We start from the raw sequence: 16075 nt of genomic DNA, 5'->3' as shown, positions 1-16075 counted from the left end.
TTTTGCAAAGCAGAGTCTGGGCCCATCAGCAGGTCAAGTGGTTCCTTATGAAAACCAAACATCTGTTCCCCCAACCCTTGCGAAGTGAATTTTGTATTAGACAGACTTGTGTATCTGTTCGATGCCCTTCTATTCACATGTTGCATTGTATATTGGACGGATGTTCGGGGAGCAAGAGGAGTAAACCATATGTGATGAATACTGCAACATAGAAGAGAAGGACATCTATGGTTATGGTAAGATTTTACAATACTTGTCTATCCTACTAATTTAAGAGCTTTGTTTTGGAAAGTACCATTTCTACTTGTCACACTCCTGTCTGCATTGTTTCATGGAGGGAAGAGCTTGTATTTTCCAAGATGACACACTCCAAGTTAATTTCCAGTGGCAGTGTTTTATTGTCATTAGTCAGACAACTGCCCACTGGTTAGTGGTACAGTAAAAGCCCACTGTAGTAGAGTAGTAACTGCCTCTAGTGCATGCTTTTGGAGTGTCTCTGTTGCACACATTTGTGCTGCAGTCAGTTGGCCTTTTAATGTACACCTTCATCAAACATTATTAATCTCAACCAAGCCTCAGGCAGCAAAGCCACTTTTGTAAAATTATGTTCTTCAGGGATTCTGATATCTGAGCTCTGACCCAAGATAATTTTCCAGCTCTTTCCTCTAGTGATGCTACTTGGTCTTCAGCCGAACCAAGGACCCTCATAAAGAGAGCCCTTAACTTTAGATACGGCAGATATTTTTACTGTATCATTTAATTTGCTAAAAGGCCGTCTTTGACATGTTCCCAGTTCCCTGTGTGCAACCTCCTGCTGATGAAAGGGCTTTCTGTCAGCAGCTGCTTTTCAAGCTGGGAAAAATATATATTCTTAACAGTTGTTTAATACTGTGGTAAAAGTGTAGTTTAATGCTTGCTGATGCCTCAGGGTGTTAGTTGGTGGGCTGTGGGATGATATTGGTTATGTACCAGCCACGATGCGTTACAGATTGTCAACTTGCTGAACAAATGTTGCTGAATTCTAGTTTTATTCCATAGTAAATGTCTATCAAAAAAAAGAGAGAGAGAGACAAGATGGACATATGTTAGATCAGCTGAGAAGGTAAGAACATGTCTGCTACATTAATATAAAATTTGTTTTTAAGTCCAGTTTTACTGGTCAGCATGCACCCATTGGCACTAATTCTGCTGCTGCTGTTGTCCAAGCATTCCCATTGGGCGACCTGATTTAAGAAGCCTCTGTGCAAAAGATTTGAAAGGTGTGGACAGAGTTAAAGCAATTGATAAAATGACTAACAAAGGAAACAAAACTCATAAGGTCCCTTGCAGTAAAATAGCAAGACACTGAAGTGGTTAAAGACTTTTAGAGAACTCGTATCAGAATGTGCATTGCCATCATTGATGTGATCCCAATGGGGAAGAGTCTTCTGTATGGATGGCTCAGTAAAGGTAAGTACTTAGCACTGATGTTAAATCTTTGTAGGGTACCATTGAGAAAGTTTTAGGTGACTGAAGAAGATCATATTGTTGAAATGTATTAGAGAGTGAATGTAGGAACGAACATTGAAGTTTTAATGCAGTGTTCTGTAGATTAAGAAACTTGTACTGTGGTTCAAGTGTTAGACTTCTCAGAGGTACAATGGGAATCATGGTGTAAAACAAAACAAACAAAAGTGCTATCAACACCCTGTCTGACAGTTTAGAAAGATACAACTTGCTGTCTTAGGCTTCTTTTTGCCTGCCATTGTAATGCTAGTTAATGCATATGTGTCAGATCTTTCTGTTCATACATAAATACCTTTTTTTGTGTTATTGTGAATAAAATTGGTCAGAATTAATTAGGTAGCAAACTGATATGTTTTCTTGATGCAGGTTAGCCTTATCTGTTTTTACATGTCACATGAAGTAGCTATTATGTTTGTTTAATTAGTAAAATGGCTTTTTAATCCTTTCAGGGGTATGATGGATGAAGAAGGAAATCAGTTTGTGGCATACTTCTTACCAAATGAGGAAACTATGAAAAAACGCAAGAGAGACTTTGAGGAAGATATTGACTACATGCCTGAAGATGTGTAAGTATTCCTTGCTAAGATGTAGAATTTATATTGATTTTAAATATTTAGAATAGCTAACTTTATTTTTTCAGCTTTTTTATGGGTAACTAAATCGAAGAACTTGTACGTTGTCACTCGTCTAGTCAGGATAAAACAGATGAACTGTGTGGGTTCAGTTCAAGCAGCTTTATTACACACAAGCACATCAGGAACGAGGCTTTGTAACTTAAACTTATAAACAGACTGACTACCACGCTCATATATGTTAACACTCTGGCTGTTCTCTCAAAATGGCACTGCTGTCTGTGTGTGCTCACTATTTATATGCGTGTGCCTGCATCTGGAAATGTTTCTTAAAGTTACATACACACACACTGTTCTACATCCTCCTCCTTTGAGAAAATAGATCATGTACTAAGTAACAGTATTTATTGACATGATTTTACACAGAAATGATCTTTTGACATGCAATTATACAGAACTAATTCTTTGACGTGCAATTTCACAAAATTACACACACATAAAACACTCACAAGTTGGGCTTTGATTGCTTTGTTGTTTTTAGCGTTGGGCACCACAGATTAGAACTGATAGGCAAGGTTTTTCTGGTTTGCCTAGATAGACGTTTCTCAACAGGCGAGCCAAGTAGATTGTCATGGTGTATATGTCTTAGATTAAGCAATTCAAGAAGATATCGGTATTGTTACGCTTTTCTCTTTCTAGTAATTGCTTTGCAGTCTGTACCGCACGTTCAGCAAGGCTATTCGACTATGGGTATTCTGTACTACTAGCAATATGGATAAAGTCCCACTCTTTTGCAAATCTGTGAAACAATTGACCGGTATAATGGGTGCCGTTGTCAGAAATAACTTTGTGTGGACTACCATGGACTGAGAAATGATGTTTCATCTTAGTAATAACTGCACTGGACATTAGTTTAGGTAGCAAATCAATCTCAATCCAGTTCAAATAAGAGTCTACCTACACTAAGTAATGCTGATTATTCCACTCCAATATGTCAGTGGCTACTGTTGACCAAGGTAGTTCAGGAATCTGGCTTAGCTGAAGTGGCTCTTTTTGCAAATGCAGTTTAGTACTGTTGCATACTGAACAAGAAGAATGCACTTTATCAATGTCTTTTGATATGATAGAGAAAGCCAAAATACTAGTCCTCCTGCCCTTCTTTTGGTAGAATCAGAACTTGGGTGGCCACAATGCAAAATCTGGATGTAGTCACATTTTAAGGAAGTAGGAACTATAACTTTGTGATATTTGAAAAGGATACCATCTTCCGTTAATATCTTCTCTCTGTATTGAAAATAAGGTTGTACTTCTGGAGGTACACAGGATTGCTTTGATGGCCATCCAACATTGATGAAGTGGTTGAGCCTTTGCAAAATTGGATCAGTATTTGTATGATCTCTTAGCTCATCAAGTCTTGTGGTAGAAAAGTTGCACACTTCCATGACATCAAAGTCAAAACTCTCTGCGTTAAGCTGATGTTCATCATGTTACCCTGCTGCAGTCATCACACTTGCGTTATCCTGTCGTCAGGTGGTCCTGCAGTCGGCCTGAATTCCAAAGTCTTGGTCCGGCGTCGGTTGCTGTTGCTTCTTCCCTGACGTCAGTGCGCCAGGGGTATACAAGAGGCATCCAACGCCATTTTCTTCAGTCTTTCTTGCCACCCGGTGCCCGAAGCAGAAGCAGTTTGCAAGTGCCGGTCGGCCGACACCTGAAATTTTCGAATCGAATTTCAGTCTGAAGTCTTCAAAGCTAAGTACCCCATCGGGGAACCTTTTCTTGCCTCAGTCCGATGTCAGAAAAAGTTAACAATTGCATTTCTTGTGGGAAGCAAATACCTCATAAGGACTTTCATTCTTATTGTATACCTTGCCTAGGCCCAGACCACGACGTCACTGGTTGTCTGTTTTGTGCTAGGTTCAATAAGCGAACTATAAAGCGACGCTTTGATTTTGCACGACACTACAGTACGAAATTTAATTACACTATGCCGTCGGAGCAACTGACTACCGGCGTGCATGAAAAACGCAAAGATACAGACAGGCAACCTAGATCCAAGCCAGACTCCGAGCCCTCGGCTGGGCTGGTCGCCGGTTCTCCGGTTTTCAGTGAGGCGCCTACGCAGCCCCTGGCGACCGCTGAATTGGAACCCCAGACCGCTTCGGATTCTCAAGCAGAGAGTTCTAGGCCGACGCAGCCATTTTCTTTAGACCCTACCGATGACATTACAGAAGAAGAAGCCGGTGCTGTGGAAACACCTTCAGTTTCAGAAGGTGTCTTCAGACTGACTACTCTCACCATAAAATCTTATGCTAAGCTTAAGACTCCTCTAAAACCAAAAAAGAGTGCACATCAGTCTCCAGTTCAAGGCCCCATGCCTAAGAAACAGATGCTTAAAATGGCTGAAGATTTGATTTCTTTAATCAGGGGTTCCCAACCCCCCCTCCCCCCCTACAAAAGGCCTAGACAAGAGGAGGATTATGCCTCCTCTGATCAAGTGTCTATTTCTTCAGGCTCCTCTGAGGAACAGGATTACTCCTTTCCCCCTTATGAAGATTCTGATGCTGAAGATTCCATTCCCTCAGCTTCTCCCCCTGAAGACTATTCCTTTGGGGAAACCTTACATACCATGAGGGAACATTTCCACTGAGAAGGTCAGGACTACTCCAACTCAAAGAAAAGGCTGCGAGAGTTTATTTTACTCCCCCAGCACAGACCACTTGCTATCCCTCCAGTTTTAGACATTGTGGATGATGTTTACTTAGAATCTAGTCTAAATCCAGATTCTCTGCCTCCTGCCCCAGCCAAACCAGATAGATATTATAGAGTGCCTGACTCACACAAATTCCTTTACAAAAGCCCAGTTGCTGACCCAGAGACAATCTCCCAGGGTCCCAAAGGGGCTAACGCTTCTATGGCTAAAAATCCTGTACCCTCTGAAAGGGACTCCAGAGCACTAGGTAGGTGGGGGAAGAAGGTTTACACCTCAGCTACTCTAGCTATGAGAGCACTAAATTGTCAATTTCATATGCTTAAATACCAGCAATTCCTAATGTCTCAAATAAAACAAAAGATGAGCACGCACCCTCAACAGTCTGAATTCAAGGAAATGCAGGATCTGTTGCATGCAGCTGAACAGGTGGGCAAACATGATTTGATTCCTTGGAAGCTTCCTGTAGAGCAGCTGTTACTGGGTCTGTTATACGTAGGCATGCTTGGTTAAAGGAACAAACTCTGCCTGATCATGTTAAAGCAAAGTTACTAGATGCACCCTTACAGCAGGATGTCTTATTTGGGGTTAAAGCAGAAGAGGTTTTAAAGAAAATGGAGGATAAGGCAAAATGTATGCAGAAGGTCATAGATTTCTTACAGGTACAACCTCCATGCTTCAGCAGAAATTGGCCAACAAAAAATTGGTCCTTTCCAGCTTCTGACAGACCACAGAGGGGTAAATACAGGCGCCCAAGGGGCAGAGGACAAGCACAAATCCATTACAAACCTCGCCAATGGGGCACTGCAACACAGAAGGGAGGAGAAGACAGGTCCCAAACTACTAGAAGGCAAACACAATGACTTAAACCTCAAACTGCCGAGCAAAACTCTCTTGGCAGCTCCCTTGGGAGGAAAATTAGCAGTTTTTACAGACAACTGGCGCATCGTCACAAAGGACAAATGGGTCCTAGACATTATCTCACAAGGATACAGATTCCATTTCCACACCTTGCCAAGGATAAAAGGAATGCCAAACCTGCCACAAAATCAATGGGCAGAGGCACAAAAACAAATTACAGCTCTCATGGACATGAGAGCCATTCAACTGGTACCTACACAGGAGCAAGGCCAAGGATTTTACTCAAGGCTCTTTCTAGTCCCCAGAAAGGACAATGCTTGGAGACCCATTCTGGACCTTTCAATTCTAAACACCTTCTTGCAAGTACCTAAATTCAAGATGCTAACACTACAGCAGCTTCTTCCCATGTTGGGCAAGAAAGCTTGGCTAGTTACGTTGGACCTCAAGGAGGCATACCTGCATGTCCCTATCAGACAAAATTGCAGGAGATACCTCCGTTTCATTGCAGGTTCAACCCATTACCAATTCTCTGCACTGCCCTTTGGCTTATCTACTGCACCCAGGGTCTTCACAAAATGCCTGGCACCAGTAATTGCATACTGCAGACAAAGAGGAATTCAAATATACCCATACCTGGACGACTGCCTCATCCAAGCAGAAAGCAAGGGCATTCTCTTACAACATCTGGCTTTTGTAAAACACCTTCTAAGTTGCCTAGGGTACACAGTAAACAAAAAGAAATCAAAACTAGTGCCCTCACAAAATATGACATTCCTGGGTGCCAGCTTGAATACAACGGTCCAGATGGCTTATCTGATGCCAGACAAACAGCTACAACTAACTCAATACTTCAAAACAATGGCAACAAAGACCCAACTCCCTGCAAGAAAAATTCTGCAGGCCTTGGGCTTCATGGCGTCTTGCATACTACTAATACCATTTGCAAAACTGCATATGAGGAAATTACAATGGTACCTAAAAAGCATATGGACTCAACACAGCCACAGCTTGGAAACAATGATACCTCTCATTCCCTGCCTACAACATGAGTTTCTATGGTGGTCACAGGCATGTCACCTCAACAAGGGTCAGCCTTTCACCTTACCCCCAGCCAGGCAAACTATGACAACAGATGCATCGGACTATGCCTGGGGGGCACACATGGCAGGATGGTGCGTTCAAGGCATATGGACTGCAGATCAAAGGAATCTGCATATCAATCAAAAAGAAATGCTAGCTGTACAGAATGCCCTGACAGCCTTCAAGGACCTCTTACATCCAGGACAGTGACAGCTTATAATAAGGACAGACAACACCACAGTAATGTGGTACATAAACAAACAATGGGGTACACACTCCTACCCTCTATGCAGGCAAGCAATGACCTTGTGGAACACAGCACTGGCTTACCAAGTTCAATTACAAGCTCAGTTCCTGCCAGGAAAAAATAACACATTGGTAGACGACCTAAGCAGAAACATCATGGATCCCCATGAGTGGAATCTGGATCCACAAGTATTTGCAATGATAACTCAAAAATGGGGGCGCCCAGACATAGACCTGTTTGCCAACCCCCAAAACTATCAGCTATCAAAATTTTGCAGAAGTACATTTCACCATCAAGCTTAGAAAGTGGACGCAGTCTCATTCAGTTGGAAAATGCTGACAGTATATCCCTTTCCTCCATTGCCCCTTCTCACAAAGGTGCTGCTGAAAGTCAGGATGGAGAGACCCCGAATGGTACTCATTGCCCCAGACTGGCCACGCCAGCACTGGTACCCACTATTAAGGAATATGGCCCAGGGCCCATCATGGATTTTACCACAAATTCCTCATCTGCTCACACAGCAAGGCAGTCAGATTCTACACAGCCAGCTCAAAACCTTAAATTTAGCTGCATGGCAAATCACCTAAGCAACCAGCCAGATTCTCTTTCCCAAGCTGTTATGGATGTTATTCTGGAGGCCATGAGGCCCAGCACCAGGAAAGCCTACTCAGACAAATGGAAAAGATTTTGCACCTGGAACCAAGGTAAAGGCCAAAATAACCTTCAGCTGGACATACCGTAGATTCTGCAATGTTTAACTGAGATGTTACACAAAGGACTTTCTTTTTCATCTATTAAAATCCACGCCTCAGCTATTTCATCTCACTACAACTCCCTTATTTTCACATCCATTTCTAAGGCAGTATCTCAGAGGGGCCAAAAACATTAGGCCTCCCAGGAAAGCGTCAACACCAACTTGGGACCTCAATTTTGTTCTGGAAAAACTTGCGCTACCACCTTTTGAGCCAGCTTTCTCAGCTGACTTAAAGTTTATATCATGGAAGACTGCCCTGCTGCTAGCAATTACTTCAGCCAGAAGAGTGTCAGAGCTACAGGCACTAATGGCAGTAGAGCCTTTCCTCATTTTTCATCAAGACAGAGTTTCTCTACGAACTAACCCCTCCTTTATGCCAAAGGTGGTATCCAGTGTGGCTCTAAATCAAACCATCTGTTTACCCACCTTCTTTCCAAATCCACAGAACAAAGAAAAAAGACTCCTGCATTCCTTGGACATTCACAGGCAATTAGGTTACTACTTGGATAAAACTAAGGTTTTCAGAAAATCTGACCAGCTTTTTGTATCCTATGCTACTGCATTCCTTGGACATTCACAGGCAATTAGGTTACTACTTGGATAAAACTAAGGTTTTCAGAAAATCTGACCAGCTTTTTGTATCCTATGCTGCAGCATCACAAGGAAAGGCTATCTCAAAACAGACCATTTCCAAATGGATAGGACATTGCATACGTTTTTGCTACACCCATCATGGAAAACCAGTTCCTGCTAGCATAAGGCCTCACTCTACCAGGGCAGCAGCTACATCTACAGCCTTCCTCAGAGGGGTGCCAACCAAGGATATTCTGGAAGCTGCAACTTGGAGTTCAGTACACACCTTCATCAAACACTATCACTTACCACTTTACTCTAAGACTAGAGCTGGCTTCACCACTGCAGTTTTGCAGGGCCTTCTAGCCTCCTCTAACCCTGTTTGACTCCACCTCCCATCCTTAGCTTTCGGATTCTACCCAAGTGTGATGACTGCAGTAGGGTAACACGATGAACATAGTACAGTTTTGTACCTACCATAAATGTAGATGTTCGAGTGTATACCCCGCTGCAGTCCAGGTTACCCTCCCTCCATCCCCTCTGACCTAACTAAAACCTTTCAATACCTTAAAATCTGATACAACCTTTGTGGTGTATTTGCTTATAGCTGGAGGGATGTTTTGTTTGTGCTAAACTTTTATTATTGGTACTATCTACTGACCACCTTTTCGGGGGGCACCTGACATCTGGGGCAAGAAAAACTGAAGAAAATGGCGTTGGATGCGTCTTGTATACCCCTGGCGCACTGACGTCAGGGAAGAAGCGACAGCAACCGACGCCGGACTAAGACTTTGGAATTCAGGCCGACTGCGGGACCGTCTGACAACAGGATAACCCAAGTGTGATGACTGCAGCAGGGTATACACTCGAACATCTGCATTTATGGTAGGTACAAAACTGTACTTTCTGTGGTATTTCTGGGCGATCTGGATAAGGTATCAGCCAGATAAAGAAGTTTGCCTTTTGTATAGACCATTTTGAAATTGTACTTTACAAATATCATTCTTTGTAGTCTTGCTGGAATGGTATGCCTAGGCTTCTTTAAAATAGTGACTAGAGGTTGATGATCAGTCTCTGTTTAGATAGCTCGGCCATAGATGTAATCATGAAACTTCAAGCATGTGAACACAATTGCAAAAAGTTCCTTCTAAATTTGTTCATACTGCATCTCAGTTTGGGTAAGGGTTCTAGACATATAGGCAAACACGTCTGCCCTCTTGAAGAGTAAATGCACAAAGACCAAACTTTGAAGCATCACAGGCAAGAACTACTGGTTTGTGGACGTCATAGTATCTCAATGTAGGCAGGTTGGCAAGTTGCTGTTTCAGGTTATCACATGCTCTCTAGTGGTGTTCTAACTATGACCAGGCAACTTTTTTGTGTGTCAGCTCTTTTAAAGGTGCTGATAACTCACTAATGTCAGGGATAAATTTACCTAAATAGTTCACCATACCAAGAAAGTGCTGTAAGGCTTGGACATTGTACTGGTAAGTAAATGACCTACATAAGTAACTTCTGGTAGTCTGAATTTACATTTCAGAGGATTGAGCTTTATTCATGAGCTCTGTCCAGAACTTTCCTGAGGTTTCTGCCATGCTCTGCTTCACCATTATCTCCAACCAGTAAATCATCAAGTATTATAGCACATGGATAGCTGGAAAGAATTTGCTTCATTGCACATTGAAAGACTTCACTGGCAGAATTTATTCCAAAAGCCATCCTGAGGAGTCTGTATCTACTAAATGGGGTACTGAATGTAGTCAGTATTGAAGATTTGTGATCAAGCATCACTTGGAAAAATGAACTCTTTGCATGTAAGACAGAAAAACATTGGCATTTGTCATGAGGGGAGGCAATCTCCTTGATTGTACACATAGGATGATGAGGTCTCTTTAATGCCTTGTTCAGGTCTCTTGGATCAGTGCATATTCTGATTTCATCTGAGCTTTTCTTATGAGCACCTACCATGCAAGACACCCACTCAGTTGGTTCTGTGACTGGACAAGTCACACCTCGCTGCACCATTTTGTCTAACTGGACTTTGACTTTGTCCTGCATAGCTATTGGAACTCTCCTCGCTGGTCTGACCTCTGGGTCTACTTTAATGGAGTACACAACTGGTTGTTTGCTTAACTTGACGTCTAACACATCAGCATACTCTGAAAAAATAGCATCAGTAAAGTTGGAACTGGGATATGTGCTTACATGATGTATTTCTTTGGTAAAAGAAAGCAGATGATCTGAAGTAGTTAACTTCATTTGTGCATCAACCTATAGGTTATCGGATCCATATCGGATCCGAGCCGGCAGTTTCCAGCAGCTAAGATCCGAGCTCCAAGCTTCTCCCCCTTACCCATAACTCCCTGCCATCCCTTCCTGACCTCAGATGTAGTTTGCCGCGGTTTGAACAGCAGCTTGATCTTGAGCGTCTGAGTTTTCCTGAGACTTCTTGTTAGAAAAATACTTCTATTTTTTTTTTTAACTTTCTTAAAGTTTTGGGTGATTTTGAGTGTTGGAACTAGTTTAGTTTTAGTTTTAGAGTGTTCCCTCGGGTTTTGCATTTCCTCCCCCTTGTTTCTTAGAGTGTTAGGGTGTGTTTGTGTGAGTGGTCTTGGGGCCTAGTGCTTGTGGTTTAGTTGAATGTCTGAGGCCTCCAAGACATTCTTTTCTAAGTGTACCAAGTGTGGCCATAAGCTTTCCCCGGCTGATGGCCACACTCGGTGCATTTTATGCCTTGGGGTTGCACACCTATCTTCTGGCTGTACTATTTGTGCAGCGTACAACCCCAGGGCTATCATGGACCGGAGGTCGAAGCTGATCCTGGTGGGACTTCTGCCCCCGGACTTGGCTCCGTCCTCCAGCCCTCCGTGGTTCCTGCCGTGGCTGCAGCAGCATCCACGGACCCTTCCCTTCCACTGGCCGGGACTCAACCTCCCTCTTCGGGCAAGGAGGATAGGGAAGTTAGGAGGGAGAAACGCCGCAAGAAACACAAGCGGCGGGCCGAGGCCTCTGCATCGGTCCCGCCAGCCAAGCGGGTCTCTCCTCCCGGGACGGCCGGTCCTTCTCTGCTCCGTTCTCCCTGCTTTTCGCTGGAGGAGGATGAGGAGACCCGATCTCCCTCGAGGTCATCGAGGCAGCACTCCCGTCCTGCCTCGGTGGCCTCTTCCAGGTCGACCAGAAGCCTGATGGATGCAGACTTGGACCGGATGTTGAGAAGGTTCCTCCAGGCCCAGCTGCAGATGGGAGTGCTCCTGCCCCCCCCCTCCGGGGGGGGGGGAGCTCAACCCCCTTTTTCGTCCCAATAGCTTCTGCCCCGACCCGCTTCCTGGGCTCGGGGTCTTCGGAGCCGAGTAGCGTCGGAGCCGGGGGGGGGGGGTGTCGGCGTCGGTAGTCTCTGGTACTTCGGCACCGACAGTACCCTCGAGTCTGTCGGATCCCTGTTCTACGGATCCTAGCTCTCGGAGCCGAGAGCAGAGCTTCGGATCCGAGGCGGTCAGTGTGCCTTTGGCTCCGACTAGGTAGGAGCATACTGGCCCTTCAGACCCGATGGCTTCGGCTCCGGCCCCGATCTGCCCGTCTGATCCGAGGGAGAGTTGGCTCTCGGATCCTAGGGGGAGCGACTCTCCATCAGCATTCGACATGGTAGAGAGGGTTCTGAGGATGGAATCCAGGCCCCTGGCCTTAGCTATGGCTCCATCCTGCACTCCCTCGCAGATGGGCCCGACTTCCATCACCCAGCTCCAGGGACAGCCTGCTCAGACGTCCCAGATAGTTCCCTTGTTGGAACAAGATTTAGCTGGTGAGGCCTCCTTAGCCCCCCTGAGGAGGTCCCTCACAAGTGCAAGTGCAAAAGGAGGCACTTGGACTCCCCCGAGTCCTTGACTGAGGACACGGACTTGGAGGAAGGGGAAGGTTCCCCAAGATCACCCCCCGAAGACTTCTCATTTGGAGACATCATGGAGATGCTCAGGATCGGGGGGGGTGGTCTGCCCCAAAGCATACCTCGGACGAGTCTGTGTTCCTGGAGGCGTTTGAAGCAGGCCCGTCTACCTCTTGGGTGTCCCTCTGGCCGATTCCCTGGTTGATCTGATCACTACCAGGGCTTGGAAGGAGCCAGACACTGTGGAGCCCGTCCCTAAGAGGCCTGACAGAATTCTCAGCCTGCCTTCAGACAGGTCTCATTGAAGCAAGGGAACCCCTGTAGATGCCATGTTGGTGGCGGCGGCCACCAAGAGGGAACTGGCCCAAGAGAGTCCCTCGGTCCATCCCCCCTGACAAGGAGTCCCGGGCAATGGACCATTTGGGAAAGCGGATGTTTGCTTCAGCCACCTTCTCCATAAGGTCGCTGAACTACATGGCACATGTCATACGGCCCCAGCGGGATCTTATCAAAGAATACGCCGGGTCGCCCCCAGAGTCCATGTCGGCAGAGGACAAACAGGTGTACTCTACCCGAATGGCCACTCTCAGGTCGATTTCCAATTTCTCTATGTGGCTGCTATCCCATGCTACGGAAGGGGCCGCTAGAGCTAGCGGACCGGGCATCGTACTAAGGCGATAGGCCACTGTGATTTCGCGGAACCCTTCAAGGCGTCATTCGCTAATGCCCCGTTTCATGGTTCTGCCCTTTTTGGCAAGACTGTACGCGATACCTTGGTCCGGAGCGAGAAAGACGGGAAGACGTTGTCTGCCTTCGGAGTCCGCTTCTCTGCTCCCCAGAGGTCCTTCTCGAAGAACCAAAAGGGACAGAAGAAGATGTGGTTCCGAAAGTCTCAGCAATCCCGTTTGCTCCGGACTCCCCGTCCTTCAGAGGCAGAGGAGGACAGGGTGGACGCCACCCTAGAGGCAGAGGGGGCCCGAAGAACTTTGGGTCCAGAGAACCTTTCTCTGATCGGCCCACGCAGCAACCCTGAGGGGTTACCCGACTGCTCCACTCTGGAGGCAGTCGGGGGGGCGTTTCTTGAAGCACCTAGCAGCTTGGGAGTCCATCACGACAGACCGCTGGGTGCTTCCGATCATATCCAGAGGCTACGAGATTCTTTTTCTCCATCCCCCTCTCAGACCCAGATTCCTCCCCGAGGTCCCACCCGATCAGAGGGAGGCCGCAGCTACAGAAATTCGGCAGCTGCTAGAAAAAGGAGCGATCCAGCACATCCCTCCAGACCAGTACGGATCGGGCTTTTACTCCAGGTTCTTCTTGGTGCCAAAAAAGACAGGGGACTTAAGGCCAATCCTCGACTTATCCTTATTGAACCTGGCAATAGCCAAAGAAAAGTTCCGGATGGTCACTCTTCAATCTATTCTCCCCCTTTTGCAGGAGAACGACTGGATGTGCTCCATAGACCTCAAGGATGCATACTACCACATCTTAATGGACAGACGATCCAGGAGGTTTCTCTGCTTCCGGCTAGGAGCCAGTCACTATCAGTTCAGGGTCCTCCCCTTTGGTCTCACCACAGCCCCCAGGGTGTTCACCAAGGTGTTAGCGGTAGTAGCGACCCACCTGAGACTCCAGGGAATTCAGGTCTTTCCATACCTGGACGACTGGCTCCTGACCGCCCCCACACGGCATCTACTCTGCACAGCCAGGAATTTCTTCCTTCGCTTAGCTCCCCGGCTTGGGATCACGATTCATGCTGGGAAGTCCTCCCTGCTTCTGACTCAGGTCATAGATTTTATCGGAGCCAGGGTAGACACAAACCAGCTCTTAGTTTTCTTAAACCCGGACCGGTTGCGATCCCTAAAACTACATGTGCAGGCCATTCTTCATTGTCCAACCCCTCCGGCAGAACTGGTCCTGAGGGCCCTAGGCTCGATGGCGCCTACCATCAATCTCCTTCCCATGGCGCGCCTAAATATGAGAATTCTGCAATGGACACTCCAAGTCCAATGGTCCTTCCTACGTTTTCCCCTAAGCCATCCTGTCCCTCTCAGCAGGGTTTGCAGGAGTGCCCTCTTATGGTGGCTCCAGTCTTTGGACCTCCAAAAGGGGTGCCCCTTCTCTATGTCCCCTCCCCTAGCCACGGTGACCACGGATGCCTCTCGCCTCAGGTGGGGGGGGCATTGTTGTGGCAGGACCGTCCAAGGCACGTGGAACCAGACGGAGACCTCACTGCATATCAATGTCCTGGAGATGAGGGCGGTGCTGTTAGCGTTGCAAGCACTTCAGAGCCTTCTTCCCATCGGGACGATTGCGATCCAGACGGACAACATGTCTGTTGTTTGGTATATCAACAAACAAGGGGGAACCAGGTCCTATCCACTTTGTCAAGAGGCCATGAGAGTTTGTGAATGGGCGATTTCAACCAACCGCTTTCTCGTAGTGACGCACATTCCGGGTCGGTCCAACATCCTAGTGGACAGACTGAGTCGCACCATCCTCTCCCCGTACGAGTGATCTCTGAATCCCAATGTAGCGAAGCAGATTTTCTCCAAATGGGGTCAACCTTGTTGCGATCTTTTCGCCTCTCCTTCAAACACGAAGTGCGACACCTACTTCACTCTAATTCCCCCACCCGGGGAACCAGCAAGCGACGCTCTGGTGCATGCTTGGCCTCCCGGTCTTCTTTATGCTTATCTGCCCCTTCCCCTGATGCTCAAATTTCTGCAGAAAGCCAGATGGTTGAGGTGCACGATAATCCTCATTGCCCCATTCTGGCCTCGTCAGGCATGGTTCCCTTATCTGTGGTCTCATCTAGTGAATCCTCCCTGGATTCTAGATCCCCTTCCGGATCTGATATCTCACCCCCTGGGCCTACCAACCCCGAACCTGGACAACCTCAAGCTCACAGCCTGGTTGATCCAGTTCCACTGTTAGTTCGGACTCCCGGTATCTCTTCCCAGGTCAAAGCGATCCTAGTGGCGGCCCACAAGCCGTCTACTAGGAAGGTTTATCTTAGCAAATGGAAACGTTTTTCTATTTGGGCTGAACATCAGAACCTAGATCCTTTCACAGCTCCGTTACCAGCTGTGCTGGATATTCTGTCTGGACTGTTTGATAAAGGTGCTAGCTCTTCCACAGTCAAAGTACAGTTGGCGGCTATCGCTCATTACCACGTTGGATGTGATCTTGGCCCTCTGACTTCATCCAGATTATGTAAGGCCTTCTTAAAAGGCACCTTCTTACTAAGGCCTCCGGTGAAAGATGTGATCCCTCCTTGGGACTTATCGCTGGTGCTCCAGGCCTTAACAGCTTCTCCCTTTGAGCCCTGCTGCCTTGGTAGATCTCAAGTTCTTGTCCTGGAAACTGGCCTTTCTTGTCACTATCACGTCGGCAAAAAGGGTTTCGGAGCTTCAAGCCCTTTGTGCCAAGCCTCCGTACTTGATTTTCCACAAGGATAGGGTATTCCTCAGGACCAGTCCCTCTTTTCTCCCCAAAATTGCTTCTGAAACTAATATTAATCAGTCTATTAATTTGCCAGTCTTCTTCCCCAATTACCAAAATAAGGGTGAATTCAAATTACACTCTTTGGATGTACACAGACAGTTGAGATTTTATCTGCACAGGACAGCCGGTCATAGACGTTCAAATCAGTTTTGTGTCCTTTGCTAAATCCAGTTTGGGGAAAGCTGTTTCTAAAGTCACACAATCCAGGTGGATTTCTCAGTGTATTCTCTCGGCTTATGAGAGTTCTGGCAGGCCTGCTCCTCAGGGAATCCATGCCCATTCAACTCTGTCTGTTTCTACCTCTGCTGCTTTTCGGGCTAGAGTTTCGTTGGATGATATTTGCTCTGCTGCCACGTGGGCCTCATCTCACACTTTTATAAACCACTAC

The 16075-nt window shown here is 46.4% G+C and overlaps 1 protein-coding gene across 1 annotated transcript in view; it reads left to right on the top strand.

The window, feature by feature from the left end:
- The window catches only part of PAF1 (PAF1 homolog, Paf1/RNA polymerase II complex component), a 712617-nt gene that overhangs the window by 395869 nt on the left and 300673 nt on the right, over window positions 1-16075 (top strand). Inside the window, exon 10 of the mRNA XM_044062107.1 lies at window positions 1956-2072. Within this exon, the coding sequence (XP_043918042.1) occupies window positions 1956-2072 (117 nt within the window). The remainder of the gene's footprint in view (window positions 1-1955; window positions 2073-16075) is intronic.

This window comes from Protopterus annectens, chromosome 1.part0 (genome assembly GCF_019279795.1).
Source record: "Protopterus annectens isolate FY-2018-M chromosome 1.part0, PAN1.0, whole genome shotgun sequence".
Taxonomy (NCBI): domain Eukaryota; kingdom Metazoa; phylum Chordata; order Ceratodontiformes; family Protopteridae; genus Protopterus; species Protopterus annectens.
The sequence above is the reverse complement of the archived record's forward strand: the minus strand, read 5'-3'. Positions and strand labels throughout refer to the sequence as shown.